Source organism: Phocoena sinus, chromosome 20 (assembly GCF_008692025.1).
Source record: "Phocoena sinus isolate mPhoSin1 chromosome 20, mPhoSin1.pri, whole genome shotgun sequence".
Taxonomy (NCBI): Eukaryota; Metazoa; Chordata; class Mammalia; order Artiodactyla; family Phocoenidae; genus Phocoena; species Phocoena sinus.
In genome coordinates this window covers 47,263,166-47,280,266 of record NC_045782.1, presented here as the reverse complement: position 1 = coordinate 47,280,266, position 17,101 = coordinate 47,263,166, and the positions used below count along the sequence as shown (strand labels likewise).

Genomic DNA, 17,101 nt, shown 5'->3' with positions numbered 1-17,101 from the left:
CCTCACCCAGTAGAGGGCCCAGACCACTGGGTGCCGGGCGACAAATGACCTATCCCCAACATCACCCAGCAAGCCAGACACGCCTGCAGCTGCAGGGCACAGCCGGGGAGACGGCTGGGCAGGAGGTGGCTCCTCGCCCCCTCTGGCCGTCAGTGCCCATCGGTGCTGCCCAGCGAGCTGAGCTGAAGGCACTACTGCTCACCGAGGGGCCTCATCCCCACCCGGTCCCTCCTGTTGTGGCCCCCAGGCTGATCATAAGTGCTGCCCTCGGTGACTCAGTACACGAACCCCACGTTGTGTAACTCTGTCTCCCCTACAGCTCCTGTACACGTTGGGCCGACACTCTCCATGTTACTTCTGCTGCCACAGCAGTGGACGCTGCTTGTTCTGCCCTTCCCAGCCAGGCCCAGCCCATGCAGCTCTGCCCAAGGAGCCGTAACTCCTGGTGCCGCAGAGAGGACCACGAGGCGGCCTGCCTGAAGAGCCAGGGGGCCCCACCACCCACCTCCACGTGCTCTCAGAGTCAGAACTCAAACCTTTTCCGAAAGGCACATTGACTTTTTGAAATATATCTGTTCAAAAGAACCACTGAGACTTTCCCAGGCCCAACACAATTAGAGAAGAAAGATTTTATGCAGGAAGAAAGGACCCGTGCTCCTGAAGGTGGGTCCAGCAAATGAGGAGAACCTTGGGGAGAAAGTCTGTTTCAACCGCTGCCACTCTGGAAACACTGAGCTGGTTCAGGGCTCACGGAAGCAAAATGCTGGCCGTGCTCCGGGATCAGCCATGGTTCAGGGAGGCCTGGTCAGTACCATGGACTTGAGAGGCCCCTCCGGCAGTGACCACCAGCCGGCCTTAGTCAGGTGCGCATGGGGATATTGTTGGATTTGAGCCCCTGGGGTCTGAGCAGCATCAGAAGACTGTACGCAGCTTGGGGTCAAGAGCTCCTGACTCGCGTCCCCCACCCCAAGTTATTTTCTGAAAAACGTGTGGATTCCCAGCTTCAGCTGTGTGCTCAAAGAGTAGCATGCTATACCCACTCGCCATGAAGGGAAGATTCAAAGAGCAATGGTATCCAGAGGCGACCAAAGTAGTTTTAAAAAATTTAAAAGAAACTTTAAATCCCTTGCATCTCGTATTTCTCCAGAGAAACAACAAAAAGAACTTCACGTCCCGACTTGGACCCCGTGGCACTGACAGGATGAGGACAAGACCGAGTGAGAGTCCTGAAATACTCAAACGGCCAAAGTGGTTCTGCCTGCGTGGCCGGCCAGAGAGGGGGATGACAGCTCCAGAAGGGCCCCCAGGACAGCGCCAGGTGGGGATCCCAATGAGCCTGGGCTTCACCAGCAGAACCCCATTCCCCTCCAGGCCCTGATTTGGACAGCCCCTAAAATGGTTTTGACCCAGAGATGAAGACATCTGCTTGGTTGTTTTTTGTTGGTTTTTTTTTACAGGGACATCACTGAACATTCCACGGGAGACTGACAAGCCAAAGGCAACATTTCATCCCTGGCTTTGAATGATTTATTTCAACCCTTGGCTTTCTGGCCTTAAAGAAACAAATCGCGCACAAAATAAAAAACGTTAACTCCATCAATGCTGGGAGACAGCAAGCTTCCCAAAAAAAGACCAAGAAAGCATCAACTTAAATTCAATTTACGAAGAAGAGCCTGCACGGAGCCAGGAAGCTCCGCCTGGTGTCACACACACACCTGCCACTGCCCCCGGCCCAGACGTCCCACGAGCCCGCCAGCCGAGTGTGTTTCCCTGGCTCCACCCTGTCCAAGAAGATACCCCACCCACGCTCCCCCACCCGGTGGCAGTCTCCACCCCACCCTTCGCCGAGACCCCCCCCTCGTCCCCTGACACAGCTGGCTCCCAAGCTGCCCTGGGCTCTGTGGGGTACTTGCCAGCTGACCACTGTCCAAGCACGAGCAGCCTGCTGGCCCTGCCAGAGCCTTTGTAACTGGTCACAGGCCCAGCTCTCCACTCCCACCTTTTGCTTTGAAGAAATGCCACAGGTCCGCAGAAACCTCCAGGCAGGGAAGCCAAAGCCACCCCAGCTTGAGGGGAGCAGAGGATTAATGGCAGGCTGGCGTCAGTGAGGACGTGGGAGGGCCATGCCTCACACCAAGGGAATCTAGATCCATGGGTGATGCTGACGCAGTGACCAGATCACAGTCTGCAAGCAGGCATGTGTGGAGAGGCAAGAGTCAGCCAGAGCCACGGTGGGCACAAGGCCCCCAGGGCAATGTCAGGAGCTCCAGGTGGGCCAGACTTTGGAAAGGGCACAGGTGTTGGCCAACTCCCTGGGGCAGCCATGACAAGTATGCACCGACCACAGACCCCGACCACCACCCCACCAAAGGCCGGAAGCGTCCATGAGGCCCCAGGGTCACAAGAGACCAGAGCTCCCAGGTTGCCGCTCTGCCACGAAGTTCGGGAGGCTGATGCCGCACATGTGTGAACAGGGACAGTCATCAGTTCCCCCGAAGTCCTGATAAGGAAGAGATGCTGCTCCCAGAAGAAGGGGCCACAGCTGAGGTCTGTACCGCACCAGCCAGCAGTGATGGAATGATGGGGAACACGGGGGAGGCAGCTGGGGTACAGGGCTGTCATGGCCTCAAGACAGGGACAGGAGGGCACCTGTGCCTGCAGAACCCGTCTTCCAGGTACAACTTCCTGCAAGTCCAGAACTGCTTTGAAACGGGACAAGGTTGGTGAGCGAGCCGGGTGCACCAGACGTCTGATCACGCAGTCCTGACTTCTGTTCTTCTTAACCAGTTGCAGAGCCGCCAGGAGAAACACAAACACATCCTGACGTCTCAGCCCAGGTACATACGGCAAAACCAGGGGCTTGGCCTGGGGACCATGTGAGATGCGACACCCCAAGGCTCCCAATCTGCTGGGGTCCCCAACTCAGAACCAGAGACAAGCCCTGGCCGGGAAGAAGGTGTCCCCTTTCACTGCTCACATGTGAGAATGAAGATGTACACGTTCAAACGAAACCACCTCGAGGCAGGGGCTCCGGAGCCCGCCCCGTGCACCCCAATTTGGGTCTTCAGGGCAGTGTGATCAGGGCATGGCAGGCATCCTAGCCCAGAGGCCAGGGCGTCACAGCCTGGGTGGGGTCCAACAGGTCCTGGTGCACGTTTGTGTCCCTGTCTCAGGAGCACAGCGGCGCCTTCTGGCCCTCCCTGCGGATGCTCCCCAGTGCTCCGCACAAGGACAGCTATGGAGGCCGGTGCCGCTCTGGCTCAGGGCTCCACTGCCTCTCATGAGTCCCAGGTGGCCCTGCTACCCCTGCTGGCTCCCGGCCGCAGCATCAACTCCGGACGGTGAAACCCACCCCTTCTGCCTCAGCCCCACTGGAGAGACCCTCTGAGTTCTCGAATTTTCAAGATAAAGGATGAACTAGTGATGACAGATAAGGTTCTTTTCCATTTGCTAGGGGCCAACTGTGTTTTCGCAGTCCCTGCTTATTCTTCTGAGGACGTTTCTCAGAATACTCTTTTATGCCTTTCTCCGGCACAGCTATGATGGGCCCATCACCCGTGCCCCCCACCTTCCCTGGCTCTTCCCAAGGTCCGGGGCCAGTAACAAGCACCTCTGTGCCAGCAGCACTCAGGCATCTGGGGCAAGTAGACTCGGGCTAACGCCAGGTCTGTGCCATCCTAGGGAGCAGTAGCCGGGGCTCCCAGGACAGGAGGGACACACTCCAAGCGGGTACCCTCCGGGCCCTAGGTCTGCACACCACACTCCAGCCACATTTTTTTTTTTTTTTTTGCGGTACGCGGGCCTCTCACTACTGTGGCCTCTCACGTTGCGGAGCACAGGCTCCGGACGCGCAGGCTCAGCGGCCATGGCTCATGGGCCCAGCCGCTCGGCGGCATGTGGGATCTTCCCGGACCGGGGCATGAACCCGTATCCCCTGCATCGGCAGGCGGTCTCTCAACCAGCCACATTTCTGAGCATGCCCCTTGCAAGGTTCATTTTCCTCAAAACATGAAAACTCCGTGGGAAATAAAACAGCAGGGCATACAAATGGTATGCCACGGTCAGATGGTCGATTCTAGGACTGATCTGCGATGTACCTCACCAAGACACTAAGTCCAAAGGGGAAACTTTCCATCTTCTCTGCACGTAGTCCGAAAGTAGTTAATATAATTTAATATGCTTTCCAGTTTTAAAAATCCATAGTAACACAGGCACAGATAGACGTCTCTTTAACGCAATTCTGCATGTGTTCACGTCTACAGACACGTGGGGGCGTTTGAATGCGCATGTTCATTTCTGTACATGAAGCCAAAACCAGCATTACGCTCGACAGTTCAACACTGGAAGCTGTCCCAGCTGAGTTGGGAAGACGGCTAGCTGCCCCCCTCCCGCACCCCCGCCAGCGCCACGGCGAGAGGTGTAGGACGACACAGATGAGAGAGAAACAACTGGAAAGGGGGAGGTGAAATTAACAAGAGATGCTGTAAGGTCAGAAGGTAAAAAAAGTTAATATATGAGAATCTATAGCCTCCCTACGTACAAACAATCAGGAAAGTCGGAGGAAGGAGAGGTCCCAGTATCACAGGCACATGTAGCAGAGGGATGCTGGTGCAGCAGACGGAGACGGGGAAGGGGGGCTGAGTGCAGCTGTGACGACTGAACGCCACACCCCATTATCACACTGGGAGGCTCACTAATACACTCTGCAGATTAGCCAGGGTATCAAGGGAATGATTCTTTCCAAAGTTATCTACAGCTTCAATGAATTCCAATTAGACCAAAACCAAAAAGGTGGATTTATTTTTGTTAAGGTCAGATCAGCTGACAGAAAGTAAACAGGGAGTTCCCTGGTGGCCTAGTGGTTAGGATTCCGGGCTTTCGCTGCCGTGACCTGGGTTCAATCCCTGTTTGGGGAACTAAGATCCCGCAAGCCACACGGTGCAGCCAAAAAAAAAAAAAAAAAAAAAAGCAAGCAAGCAAGAACATCCAGAAATGTCATTAATGAAAGAAAAGAGATTAGAATTCAAACGTTTTCAGAGCCACACAACAAGGGAGCACCATCACAAGGCCGGGTAATTAAAACAGCGTGGACAGCCACGTCACTGGACGGGACATCCAGGAATTAAAATACAAGTCCCAAATGAGCCCAAATACATACAAGAACTTAATATACAGGAGCAGTAACATTTCATATCACTGATGGACGAACAGTGTTCTGACAACTAGAAAGCCATCTAGAAAAACTGAGGATACCTACTTTGTTTCTTACACCAAAATCGAATACCGATGGGTCAAAGATTTAAATGGAAAAATAAAATCATGGAATTACTGAAAAAACTGAGGGAAGAATTCCTTAAAATAATACTGAAGTGGGAGGGTCATTTTAACAATGACTTTTCTCTCTCCTACAAAGAGTCTGATAGACTAAAACACTGGTACTTCACAAACTGGGAAAAACATTTGCAATTTGGCAGGCAATGGGCCAATTTCCTCATATTATAAGGAGTTCCTAAAACTCACCAAAATCCCCAACTGAAGACTGGTGAACAACCTCAGCAGCTAAGACTTGAAGGGTGAGAGACTCCAGAGAACAGATAAGCACCGAGGGGCCACCAGGCCAGGCTTTTCCCAGTCAGCAGTGCTGAGCAGCCCTGGAGCCTGCAGTCACACAGACTGGGCCCCAGGCATTAGAAGTGAGGGCTCCCCAGCAGCCAGAACCGGAGCGGCTACAATCCTGGAGAAGAGGAACCCTCCAAGGACGCACCCACGTTCTGTGTTCAGTTCTCCCCTGAGGCACGTGCCAGCCACCAGCTGGGCAGAGTCGTGCAGAGAGCAGTTGCCAAGAGGATGAAAGCTAAGCAGATAATTTAGCAATCTGCGGGAGACTGCATTGAGACTCAGGAAGGGCTACACTCTAGGAGTGAGGGCAAACCTGAAACAGATTGGCCTCAAGTGGACACAGGCCTTCTGCCCATCCTCTCCGTCTGCTGGACAGAGGACAACATCATCCAGAGCCTCCACGATTTCTCACATACACCTACACAAAGTACCAAGCATGTCAGGGGACAGGACCAGGCCCCAGAAAACCAAGAGGGTGCAAAGGATCAATATAAACAAACTGACTATTTGAACAATAATAATGATGTCTTGTGGTGTTTAAAATATATGTAAAATTAAAATACATAAAAACAACAGCACCGAAGGCCAGAGGAAGGTAAATGGAGTTAAAATATCATTGGATAGTTGCCTCATCTGGGAAACAGTCAAAAAAAACTAACTTATGGTCAACTCTAATAAGCCAAGGATTCATATTAAACTGCCTTGTATAACCACTAGTAGAACAGAAATGTACAACAGCTAATAGAAGAACAGACAATAAATACTTAAGATGCTTGATTTATCCAAAAGGCAGCAAGCAAAAAAGAAACAGAAAAAAGAACATATGGGACAAATAAAAAACAAAGAGTAAGACGGAAGCTTTAATCCCCCCAAATCAGTAATTTTATTAACTGTAAATAGTCTTAAATACTCCTATTATCAGGATGGATCAAAACAAAACAAAACAAAAGCCAACTAAATGCTCTTACCCGAGACATACCTTAAATATAAAGGCATAGAGAGATCAAAAGAGAAAGGATAATAAAAACAATATTGTGCAAATATAAACCCCAAATAAAGCTGGATTAGCTACACTGTTCAGACAGGGCTGCCTATAAGGAGAGAAGCATTTCCAAAGATAAAAAGGGACATTTCACAACCAAAAGGGTCAGTTTAATAAAATATAGCCATTTTAAAACTGTACGCTCCTAATAACATAGCTTCAAAACAAAAAGCAAAAATTGATGTAACAAGACAAATAAGCCTATGATTAAAGTGGGAACTGTCATACCTTCTTCATAACTGATACACAAGAAGATTAAAAAATCAGTAAGAATATGTAAAATCTAAAAAATCACAGTTACTAAACTCAACTCAACCACATGTTGGATGCATACTGCATCCAACAACTGCAGACTCTACAGACAGCTAAACAGCCATCAGAATAGACCATCTGCTGGGCCCCAAGAAATGTCAAAGGACTGAAGTTCTTCAGCTCGTGTTCTCGAATCACACTGGGACTGTGCTCGAAATCAATAAAAGAGAGTCCTGGAAAATCCCCCAAAGTTTGGAAATCTAAAGAAGCTACTGGTGACAATCAGCTAGAGTCCCCAAAGGGCTGCAGACAGAAGGGGGTTCCGAAAAGGAAAGGTTTGAGGTCTGCCTCAGGAGGAGCACAGCAGTCAAAAGCAGAGCTAATATAACCTAATATGTAGGACCCAGTGCAAAATGAAGATGTGTGGCCTTTTATCCAAAAATCAGGTAAACAGTACCATTAAAAGTACTAGAATGTTTTCCCTTTTTTCTGTGGTCTCTCTCACAACTCGTTACAGTGTTTTTTCTGTTTGCGATTTTGCTGTTAGAGAAAAAGTTAAAATTTTATATTATTAGCATTAAAAATACATAAATAAATAAAGAAGCCAGTGGTGAAATAAGAAATAAGGATGGGGATTCCCTGGTGGTGCAGTGGTTGAGAGTCCGCCTGCCAATGCAGGGGACACGGGTTCGTGCCCCGGTCTGGGAAGATCCCACATGCCGCGGAGCGGCTGGGCCCGTGAGCCATGGCCGCTGAGCCTGCGCGTACGGAGCGGGTGCTCCGCAACGGGAGAGGCCACAACAGTGAGAGGCCCGCGTATCACAGAAAAAAGAAAAAAAAAAGAAAAAAGAAATAAGGATGGAAATTAGGAAAAGTTGCAAAATGAATGATGATGTCAAGTCTTCAATCTATAGTTTGATGCAATCCCAGTCAAATGCCAACAGCTGAGAAGCCACTTCTAAAACTGACTTGGGGGACGTCCCTGGTGGTCCAGCGGTTAAGACCCTGCACTTTCACTGCAGAGGGCACGGGTTCCATCCCTGGTCGGGGAACTAAGATCCCACATGCTGCATGGTGCAGTCAAAAAATTTTTAAAATTAAAAAATATAAAATTGAGTTGGAAATGCAAACAGCCAACAATAGGAAAGGCCATCTTTAAAGCAGCCAGCATCAAAACTCCCTACAAAGCCTTAGCAACCAACACAGGGTAGCGCTAGTGTGGGAGAGACCGACAGACCAGTGAATGGGAGTTCCCAGCCTCACACGTACACAGGTGACTGATGACAACGGTGCCCGGCAACGCTGGGGCAAGGGGTTGCTGCTCAACTCGAGAGTCACACAGAACATGACCCCTGACCCCTGCCACACACCAAGCGTTCCAGATGGGAAGTAGATCTAAATGTGAAAGAGAAAATACAAGGCTTCTACAGTATGACAGAGTAGACTGTCTTCAGGACCTGGGGATAAGCAAAATTTCCTAAGTAGTACATAAAAAGCACACAGCAAAAGAAAAACTCAAAAAACTGAACTACACTGAAATTACAAACATCTGTTGATCAGAAGGTGTCATTTAGAAAGTGAAAAGGCAGCCAAGAATGAGACAAAACATTTGTAATATATACTTCTGAAAAAAGTCTTATATCTAGAATCTTTTACAAACCTCTACAAATCAATAAGAAAAAAATAACCCAATAGTTAAAAAATGGGCAAGACTTGAAAGGCGTTCACAAAGAAGACACCCACACGGCTAACAAGAGTATGAAAAGGTGCTCAACAGTCACCTGGAAATTGCAAATTAAAACCCAAATGAGGTACTGCTACACGTCCATCGGAAGGGCTAGAATCTAACAAAGGGACAGTGGATGTTAAAGCAACTAAAATTCCAATATGGTGCCTGAGGACCACTTTGGAAAGCTGGAAGAAGTCTGGCAAAATCTACTAAAATTGGACAGACATAACCTCAGGACCCAACAATTCCGCACCTAGGTGAATAACCAACAAAAGTGCACACACGCTGCACCAGGAGAGACGTGCAGAACAGCCCGTCCAGGACACCCTGCTCTGGGTGACTGTAGATTCCTACAGTGGAGGATCACATGGCAGGGAAGACGGGCAAACCACCCCTGGCCACCCTGGCAGTAACGCGGAGGAACTCAGGCATGATGCTGAGTAAGGAGGCTAGACACACGCCGACACTTCCTGTGAGACTCCATTTGTACTAACTTGAAAGGCAGGCAAAATTATTCCAAAATGTTAGAAGACAGACAGGCAGTAACCTTAGTGGAGGAAAGACTGTGGGGCGCCCCAGGGAAGCTTCAAGTGCTGGAATGTTCTGTATCTGGCCTGGAGGTGGTTCCAGGTGTGGAACATAGCCGACATGTATCAAGCTGTACCTGAGAATTATGTGTTTTGCCATATGTATACTACACTCCTAAAAAATTTACCAAAATCAACTGATAAGAAAAAGCTCAACAACTCCATTAAAGGTGAGCAAAAAGCACGGACAGTTCATGGAAAGAGAAACCCTCACCTTCACTCCAGAGCAGCCGAGACTTGCCACCATCCTCGGGCTGACGGAGGCGAGAGGCAGAGCTTGGCTGCTAAGCAGCAGCGCTGACCTGCACACGGGCCCTTGGGGGCTTTGCTCCCACTCCTGACATAGGGATCCCGGGGTCCACAGAGCTTCCTATAGGTGCTTTCTCAAATATACAGAAACGCTCGTGGGCACAGATAGTCACCCTGGCACTGTCTGTAACAGTGAAAGACTGGAGAGGTGACACCAACAAGACAGTCCCCAGCGAGACAGTACGGATGTCCTCAGGAGGGGATGGAGACGGGGACGTGAGCGTGTGGCACACACAGATAATCCGGTCACTGTACAGACAGGCGGGGGAAAGCGGTTCAGCACTCAATGCTCAGATAAGCGTGGTCAGCAGCTCGGCTCGGCGGCCCTGCGGTGCAAGGCTGCTCACCCTGGCTTAAGCCCACGTTTCTCAGACCTACAGGACCACGATCCTTTTGTGCTAAGAAACACAACGAGTTCACAGGAACTTCAGAGAACACCGCCTCCTGCTCTCCGCGACCCAGACCCGCCCTGAGTGGGGCTGAGAGCGCTGCGCAGCACGCACCTGGGAAGAGAGGGCGTTCTTATGGATCTTCTTGTAGACCAGCGCCGGGCAGATGAAGCAGATGAGGCTTCCCATCGTGGCGCCCGTGAGGCCCAGGACTGTCTCCACTGGGAACAAGAGTGACAGGGAGGGGTGAGCTTCCAGCGAGCAGGGTGAGCAGCCTTGCCACTAAGGCGCATCTACGCGTGCCGCCGGACAGCAGCGAGGAGCGGGGCACAGCCTTCTGTGCCCGCAAGGACCCTTAGGGTGTCCGATCTGACAGCGTCGGGCCAGGCGCCTCAGGCAAGTCCCCTCCACTCTGCACCTCAGCTTCCTCGCCAGCGAGGTGAGGCTAACAGCACTGCCCTCCCCATGCTGGGTCCACAACGCTGTTACGGCTCCTCGCGGAGCATCCGGGCGGCCAGCGGGGGCTTCTGGGCCGGATCATCTTACATCACCCCACCTGCTGCCCAGCGAGTGACTGAGCAGGGCCTGTCCTGGTTGCGTGGGGAAGCTGGGAGCCTGGAGTGTGGGGCCTGGGGGTCGCTCCCTGGAGGGCATGCGGGGCCCACTCGATGTCTGAGGACAGTGAGCTCTGTCTGTGCGGCAGCAGGACATCGGACAACAGAAATCTTGCCCAGGGCCCTTCCCTTTTCCCTGGGTGACATGTCAACGAAATCGGGAGTCAGCAGTCAGGAGCTTCTTTATAACCACTAACTTCACACATCAGGCGGGGACCCCGCATCGCAGCTCCCACCCACGTGTTTGTGGTCACATCAAGCTACGGCCTTTTCTCCCAAGCCTTTCTCAGGGAGCCAAAGAAAAAAGCGCCCAAGAGTCTCTAGACTTTTTTTTTGACCAGAGAGGACGGTGGTGAGATTCTGAGCGTCTTGGCTGAACACCGAGACTTGAGGCAGGGGCGCACAACAGCAGGAAGGGGGCACGGGGCAGAACAGGCCAGCAGGAGGCCAGCCGCTGCAGCAGCCCCACTTACCATTCGGGATCATGATTCCACCGACCATGGTTCCAAACACAACCGAGAGGGTGAGGGCTTTAAACCGCAGGGGCGGCATGTAGCCTCCAGCGGCAAAGGTCCCGTCTTTTTGCTACATGAAAGAAAATAAAAACAAGGTTCTGAAATGACCAATTTCCTCTCCACCCTGCAGTGAGCAAGTCCTTAAAGGGCTCTGCCAACACCCCAGGTAGGTCTGCCCGGGAGGTGGCAGGCGAGCACTCTGGGCACAGGCAGATGTGCCTGAACGTGAACCTGCAACCAGAACTGCGGACCCCAGGAAGGTCCAGCCTGCTCCTCACAGCAGCTACGGTGGTAACAGCTTCGTTCTGAGATATGAAGAACAAATCCTTCTGTTCTCCTTTTAGAGCAATGCCGTGAGAGAGATTTTTTAAAATACTGCATAGCACGGGAAACAGAACACATCCCCAGTTCACAGTGACACGCAGTGGGTTTCAGGGTGCAGTGGGCCCCCCATGCACGCAGACACGCTCGGCTGCGCCATCCTCGTCTCCAGCAGGCGCGTCCAGGAAGAAGACAAGGGGACAAGTCAAGTTATTACATGCTGTAATCAAGCCAAAGAGACCACCTCTGGCCTCACCTCCACATCCATAGGCACAGGGGCACCAGAAGCACCTCATCAGGCTGTGGTGAGGACCAAAGGAGGTGATGGGAGTGAAGCTTCTAGAACAGTGCTGTGCACACAGGAGGAGCTAGCCATGATTACTATTGCTGGGCTAGGAAAACAGCACTCAAGTGAAGCTTCAGACCCTTCCAGAACTACAGTTTGGAGGCACCCAATATCCAGAATTGACTTGCACAGGCAGCTTTCTTAGGACAGACTAGTGAGGGAGGTTGTTAGGTCTACACCCTCTGACTCAGAAACCTACAGAAATTTACCCAAGAAACACTCCAAGAGGAGAAGAAGAAATGGGCAGCTACATGCAGGAAGGGGGTCACAAGAGTCACCCGTGACAGGTCAAGGGTGAAAGACCAGCAATGAACAGGAAGTGAGAGCAAGGGCTTAGTGATGCTGGGGGTTTCTATGGATACACATGGATGGACTAAAGACGGGAGAAAACACAGCGAGAGGAAATCTGCAAAGAGATGCACACAAACGCCAAGGGGAGCAGAACGGGTCATTCGAATGAGGATGGAGGCATGCAGGTAAGTTTTCCACTTGAATTAACGTTTCCTTTAATATCGCTACTGATTTTCTAATTTAAAAAATCACAAAAACATGTTATTTACAGAAACACAAATGCTGTTCAGATATGAAGTACATGTTTGCATCAGAGGACCCCATGGCCGCATAAGCTAGCCTGCCGCGCCCCCCAGGGGACAGAGCCTTGCTTGGTGCCCAGGTACCTGAACAGCTAACAGGGGTGGGGCAGGCAGCCAGTTCTTCAGGACTGGAGCTCTGCCGCAAGGTGTTGTCCCTGGTGGCAGAATCTGTGGGAGGCTGCCTCAACCATGCGCCAAGCCACATGGACGAGCCCGGTTCCGGCTGTCCTGGAGGCCTAGGCAGCCACCCATCCCGTCTGCCTACCAGACTCTCCCCTCCCCGCCACCATGGCCTAAGCGGTTCAAGTGGCCACCAGGAGTCCTGGCTGACGCCACAGACCAGGCTCAAGGACTTGGGCAGGAACACAAGAACCACCGCAGAGAGACAGGGCCAACCCCATGCCCTTGCCCTTGGGCACGAGCTACCACACTTGTACCTCTTGTTGTCAACTGGGCAGGAGTTAGAGAGCCAGGGGAATGTGGGTTCCCACTGTACATTTGGAAAACTGCTTACACAGGACTACATGGCGCTGGGCCTACACACACGACAGCAAACAAAACTCAGCCTCTCTCAAGGTTCAGATGTCCTTTGTCAAATTATCAAAACTTTCCCTTACACAAATGTAAAGAGAATGGTGGCCTGAGCCCAGCGTTCATCTGCCCACCCGGCCAGCCATTATCAGCTCCTGTCGGTTAAACCAGCTCTTCTGAGTTCCCAACCACTCCTCTCCCACAGGGTTGTGCTGAAGCAAGCCCCTGATTTCCTGCTACTTCTCCGATGTGGGGGACAGCAGGGAAGTTACAGGACACGAGCCTAACCTGCTTGGACACTGGGCCTGACTCCACATCTCCTGCTGGGATCGACCCGATTGATCTGGGGCTCTGTTCTCCAAAGTTGGTTAAAAAAAAAGATCCCTATTAAAAGATTTCATTTTAATTGGAGTTTTTAATTTTTAACTAGGAAAAACTCTTCCTACTACCACCCAGGAAAATAAAGAACTAGCAAAAGCCACTTGAGGACAACATAACTGAGACCAGGACAGAGACAATTTCGGGCAGAACGCCGTCCAAGGGGCCCTGAACACCTTACCTGCTGCTCGAAAAGCAGCGTGTTCAAGGCCTGTCTGCAGGGCAGGATCATCATGGGGAAGCCTACGGCCACGGACATCATGAAGCCCACACGGATCATCTCGGTCACCAGGTTGGAAGGGAAATGCATGAGCACGTTGCCCGCGGTGGCCTCGGTGAAGCTCACGTAGCCGAAGAAGCCCACCTGCAGGGGGACGACAGAGGGATGGAGGGGGCATGTGGTGAGAGGGGCACACCCTCCCCGGAACAGCCGTGAGCCTCATCACGAGCAGCTGCAGCAAGACCAAGGCCCCCCCAGCTCCTGGCTCGTAAACAACCTCCTTGACAAGCAGAGGCTGCAGGTCTAAAGGTGAGAGTCCGATGTGGCTTCTCCCCACTTGGACAACAGGGCACCAAGAGAAGGGAGCTGCCTGCATGGAAAGGGAGCATCGGAATGCCCCATGAGCCCCGCAGAGGGGCTGGACTTAATCTGGCTCAAAACCCAAACCACGGGGTAAATCAAGGTCCCCACGAACTCAGGCTCAGCGTGGACAACAATCTGACGGACCATTTGTAAAAACCAACAAGCACGGTGGAACCACAAAGTTCAGGGAAACAAGCCAGACTCTCAGTGAATTTATATCTCTATTTGCCATGTAAAAAAACAACGAAGGGGCTCCCCTGGTGGCGCAGTGGTTGAGAGTCCGCCTGCCGATGCAGGGGACACGGGTTCGTGCCCCGGTCCGGGAGGATCCCACACGCCGTGGAGCGGCTGGGCCTGTGAGCCATGGCCGCTGAGCCTGCGCGTCCGGAGCCTGTGCTCCGCAACGGGAGAGCCCACAGCAGTGGGAGGCCCGCGTACCGGGGAAAAAAAAAACAACAACGAAGAGGAGAATTAAGAAGACTGGAGGGAAAATCTCCCCAAACATGAACTGTATCTGCATCTGTGGGCTGGAACCTGTGATATCCTTTCTCTGCTATTTCACTGTCTCCCACTTCTCACTGATGGACCATCTTCCTACAGCACATCAGTAGAGCTCTTGGGGAGGCTCCAGGCCCTGCGCTGAGGCACCCACGCTCCTCCCGGGATGGGGACAACACCACCACCTGGGGAGCAGGCTCACAGGTGGCCCTGGAGCTGAGCGGGCATTGGGATGGGAAGGAGAGAGGGCAGGCCTGCGCTGGGGGACTGGAGGAACTGTGCAAGGGGGTGGGGTGTGAAAGGGTTCCTACCATGACATAGAAGGTGGTGACCACATTGAGGGAGGAGGCGAAGATGGAGCTCATGGCTTTCACTGATGGCTCATCCAGGCTGTCATAGGTGGGCAGGACCTGGCTGTATAGAAACGAGCGACTTCACGGAGCCGATTCCAGAGACAGACACCTCCCCCGGAGCCCCAGCCGAGTCTCCAACACCTGCCTTCCCACCACGCTGGCCACCACTGGAGCCGAGGCCGAGCTCTCACAATACTACAGACAGTACTCAGAGCCCTCCCTGAACGTGATCTCTGTAAACATTTCAGAAGTGCCACAGGATGAAAGGCCGTTTGTTCCACTGCAGCAGGAGCGTGACCGCTCCGGGCTGGGCTGAAGCACCCCGTGTTTACAGGGGAAGCAGGAAGCGGTTCAGAGCATCGCTGGCAAAAGAATGGAAAGTTAAACAAACAAGCCGGGCTGCCTGCCCATCTCAGCGCCTCAGCGAGGGGCTCAGAGCCGGCGTGGACCCAGCTCTGCGATGGGAAGAGTGGCTTCAGTCCCACGGCCCACAGCCAGCAGGGCAGTGCCGCCAGGCCTGGGAGGGATGCGTCCATGCAGGCTCTCTGCAAACAGCAGGCAGGGACCCTGCACCTGCGAGACGTGGGCCCCACGGAGGCAAACAGGAAGGGGCGGGGGGGGGGGGGACGGGGGTCTCCTGTGCAGCCCTGAGAGGAGAAAGCAGGGTGACGCTATGCTGAAGGCTGAGGCTCAGCACCAAGGGAGACGGGGCCAGCGGTCACGCCACGCGGGAGGCCGGGAGGGGGCGCGTCAGGACATAAATGAAACCACAATAGTCAGTGGAGCCAAATCCCAAAACCGCCTTAAAAAAAAGTGAAAGGAGAACAAAGAGGACCCGCTAACGTTATTAACAGCAAACGACAAGGATGAGGATGGGGGAGGACTGGCCGGCAGAAGCTGGCACCGTCCCCCGGCCCTGCACACCATCCCATCAGCTACCCCCAGTGGGCAGGGGTCACAGCAGACAGCTGTCCTCACCTCGGCCCGGCGGAGGGCAGCGGGTGGCCACACGCCCATGCAGCCCAGGGAGGCGGCAGAGGACCTGCAGGGGAACTGGCACCATCATCTGGGTGCTGACCAGCTCCTTGGATCAGAGTGGGGTCCATGCCAGGGAGCCCCAGCACCAGATCTCGGGACAAGAGCGTCTCACCCCAGCCCCCAGCACACACAGGGAGAAGTCCCTGCCCAAGAGCCGCTGACACTGAGGGGAGGGGGCTGTGCCCTGAAAGTGGGGATGGATGCGTGTGGAACGACCACGGTCCCCGCCTTGCTCCCATCCTGCCTGGGTCCCAAGGACCCCTGATGGTGGCAGCCAGACCCCTGTGGTGGGCCAACCCAGCACCCACAGAGCACTTGCCCACCTCGCTGAGCAGCCCTGTGACTCAGTTTACCTGAGTCAGAGGAGTCCGCCTGTCTCCCTGCACAGCCTGGGCCTCCACGTGCTCAGTGCTCTCTCCGCGCTTCTCTGGGCCGCAGGGCCAAGCGGTCCTGCACCACCACGTACTCATTTACTGCGAAGTCGGACCAGAAAGGGCCACACAGTGAGGGCACAGCGGAGGCCCGGCCCGTCCAGGACGGGGAGACCAGCCACACAGCCGGGCCCGTGGTCACCCGGCAAGAGCAGCAGGGCCCCCGCCCCACACGTGCTCTGGGGCAGACTTGCAGGGGAGGGAAGAGCCGTCTCTGCCCTTGGATGCCCCCGGCTCTGGACCCCTCAGCACCGCTCCCTAGGGAACGTGAGTGCCTCTGCAGGCCCCATGCCCTCCATGAGCAGCAGACGGGACATGTGCTCACAACCCCTCCGGAACCCGTAACTCCACCTGAGAACCAAACCCAGCAGACGTGCCTGACTACAGAGCAGCCACCACCAAAAGCCCGACCAGGGTTTATTTTCAAAGAAGCAAACTCAGACAAAAAGGACAACCGGTAACTAGGTACATGGCAAAAGGATGTAACTTCTGTCACTGATTGTAACGGGGACATTAAACAGCAAGAGTGGAGAGTGTTCTGGTGGAAACCAAGCTGCCAAGAGAGACGAGAAGTGGGAAACCACGATTTGGATCTCGCGTGTGGGTGTAAACACAGCAGTCTGAACAGTCTCATCTGTCACATTAGTTTACGACTGGCACAGTTGATGCCCGTAGAGTTGTGGGGGGCTGCTCTGCCAGCCCCCCGCCACCGATGGTCCCTTCCTATCCCCGCCGGATTTATGCCTCTCTTTTGAGCGGGTTACCACCTGACTGGGCATGAATCACAGGCTCCTGTCATTTGGTAGAGAAGATAAGGCTACTGGAATTAAGGAAATAGCTGCTCTGCATTTACAAAGCCCTGCGTGCCAGAGAGCGCACGCCTGCTCACATGCACGCGCACATACACACACAGGCCTCTGAAAGCATCCCAGCGGCAGTCTGAAGTCAATGTTTGTGCAATTTCCTCTTAAAT

General features: G+C 53.2%; 1 protein-coding gene across 9 annotated transcripts in view; it reads right to left on the bottom strand.

Moving 5' to 3' along the window:
- The window catches only part of SLC38A10 (solute carrier family 38 member 10), a 44,377-nt gene that overhangs the window by 16,083 nt on the left and 11,193 nt on the right, over window positions 1–17,101 (bottom strand). For all 9 annotated transcript variants that reach the window (XM_032615279.1, XM_032615280.1, XM_032615282.1 and 6 more), the window contains exons 7-10: window positions 14,618–14,720; window positions 13,407–13,589; window positions 11,015–11,126; window positions 10,042–10,148 (exon numbers count right to left, since the gene is read on the bottom strand). In XM_032615279.1, the coding sequence (XP_032471170.1) occupies window positions 10,042–10,148; window positions 11,015–11,126; window positions 13,407–13,589; window positions 14,618–14,720 (505 nt within the window). The remainder of the gene's footprint in view (window positions 1–10,041; window positions 10,149–11,014; window positions 11,127–13,406; window positions 13,590–14,617; window positions 14,721–17,101) is intronic.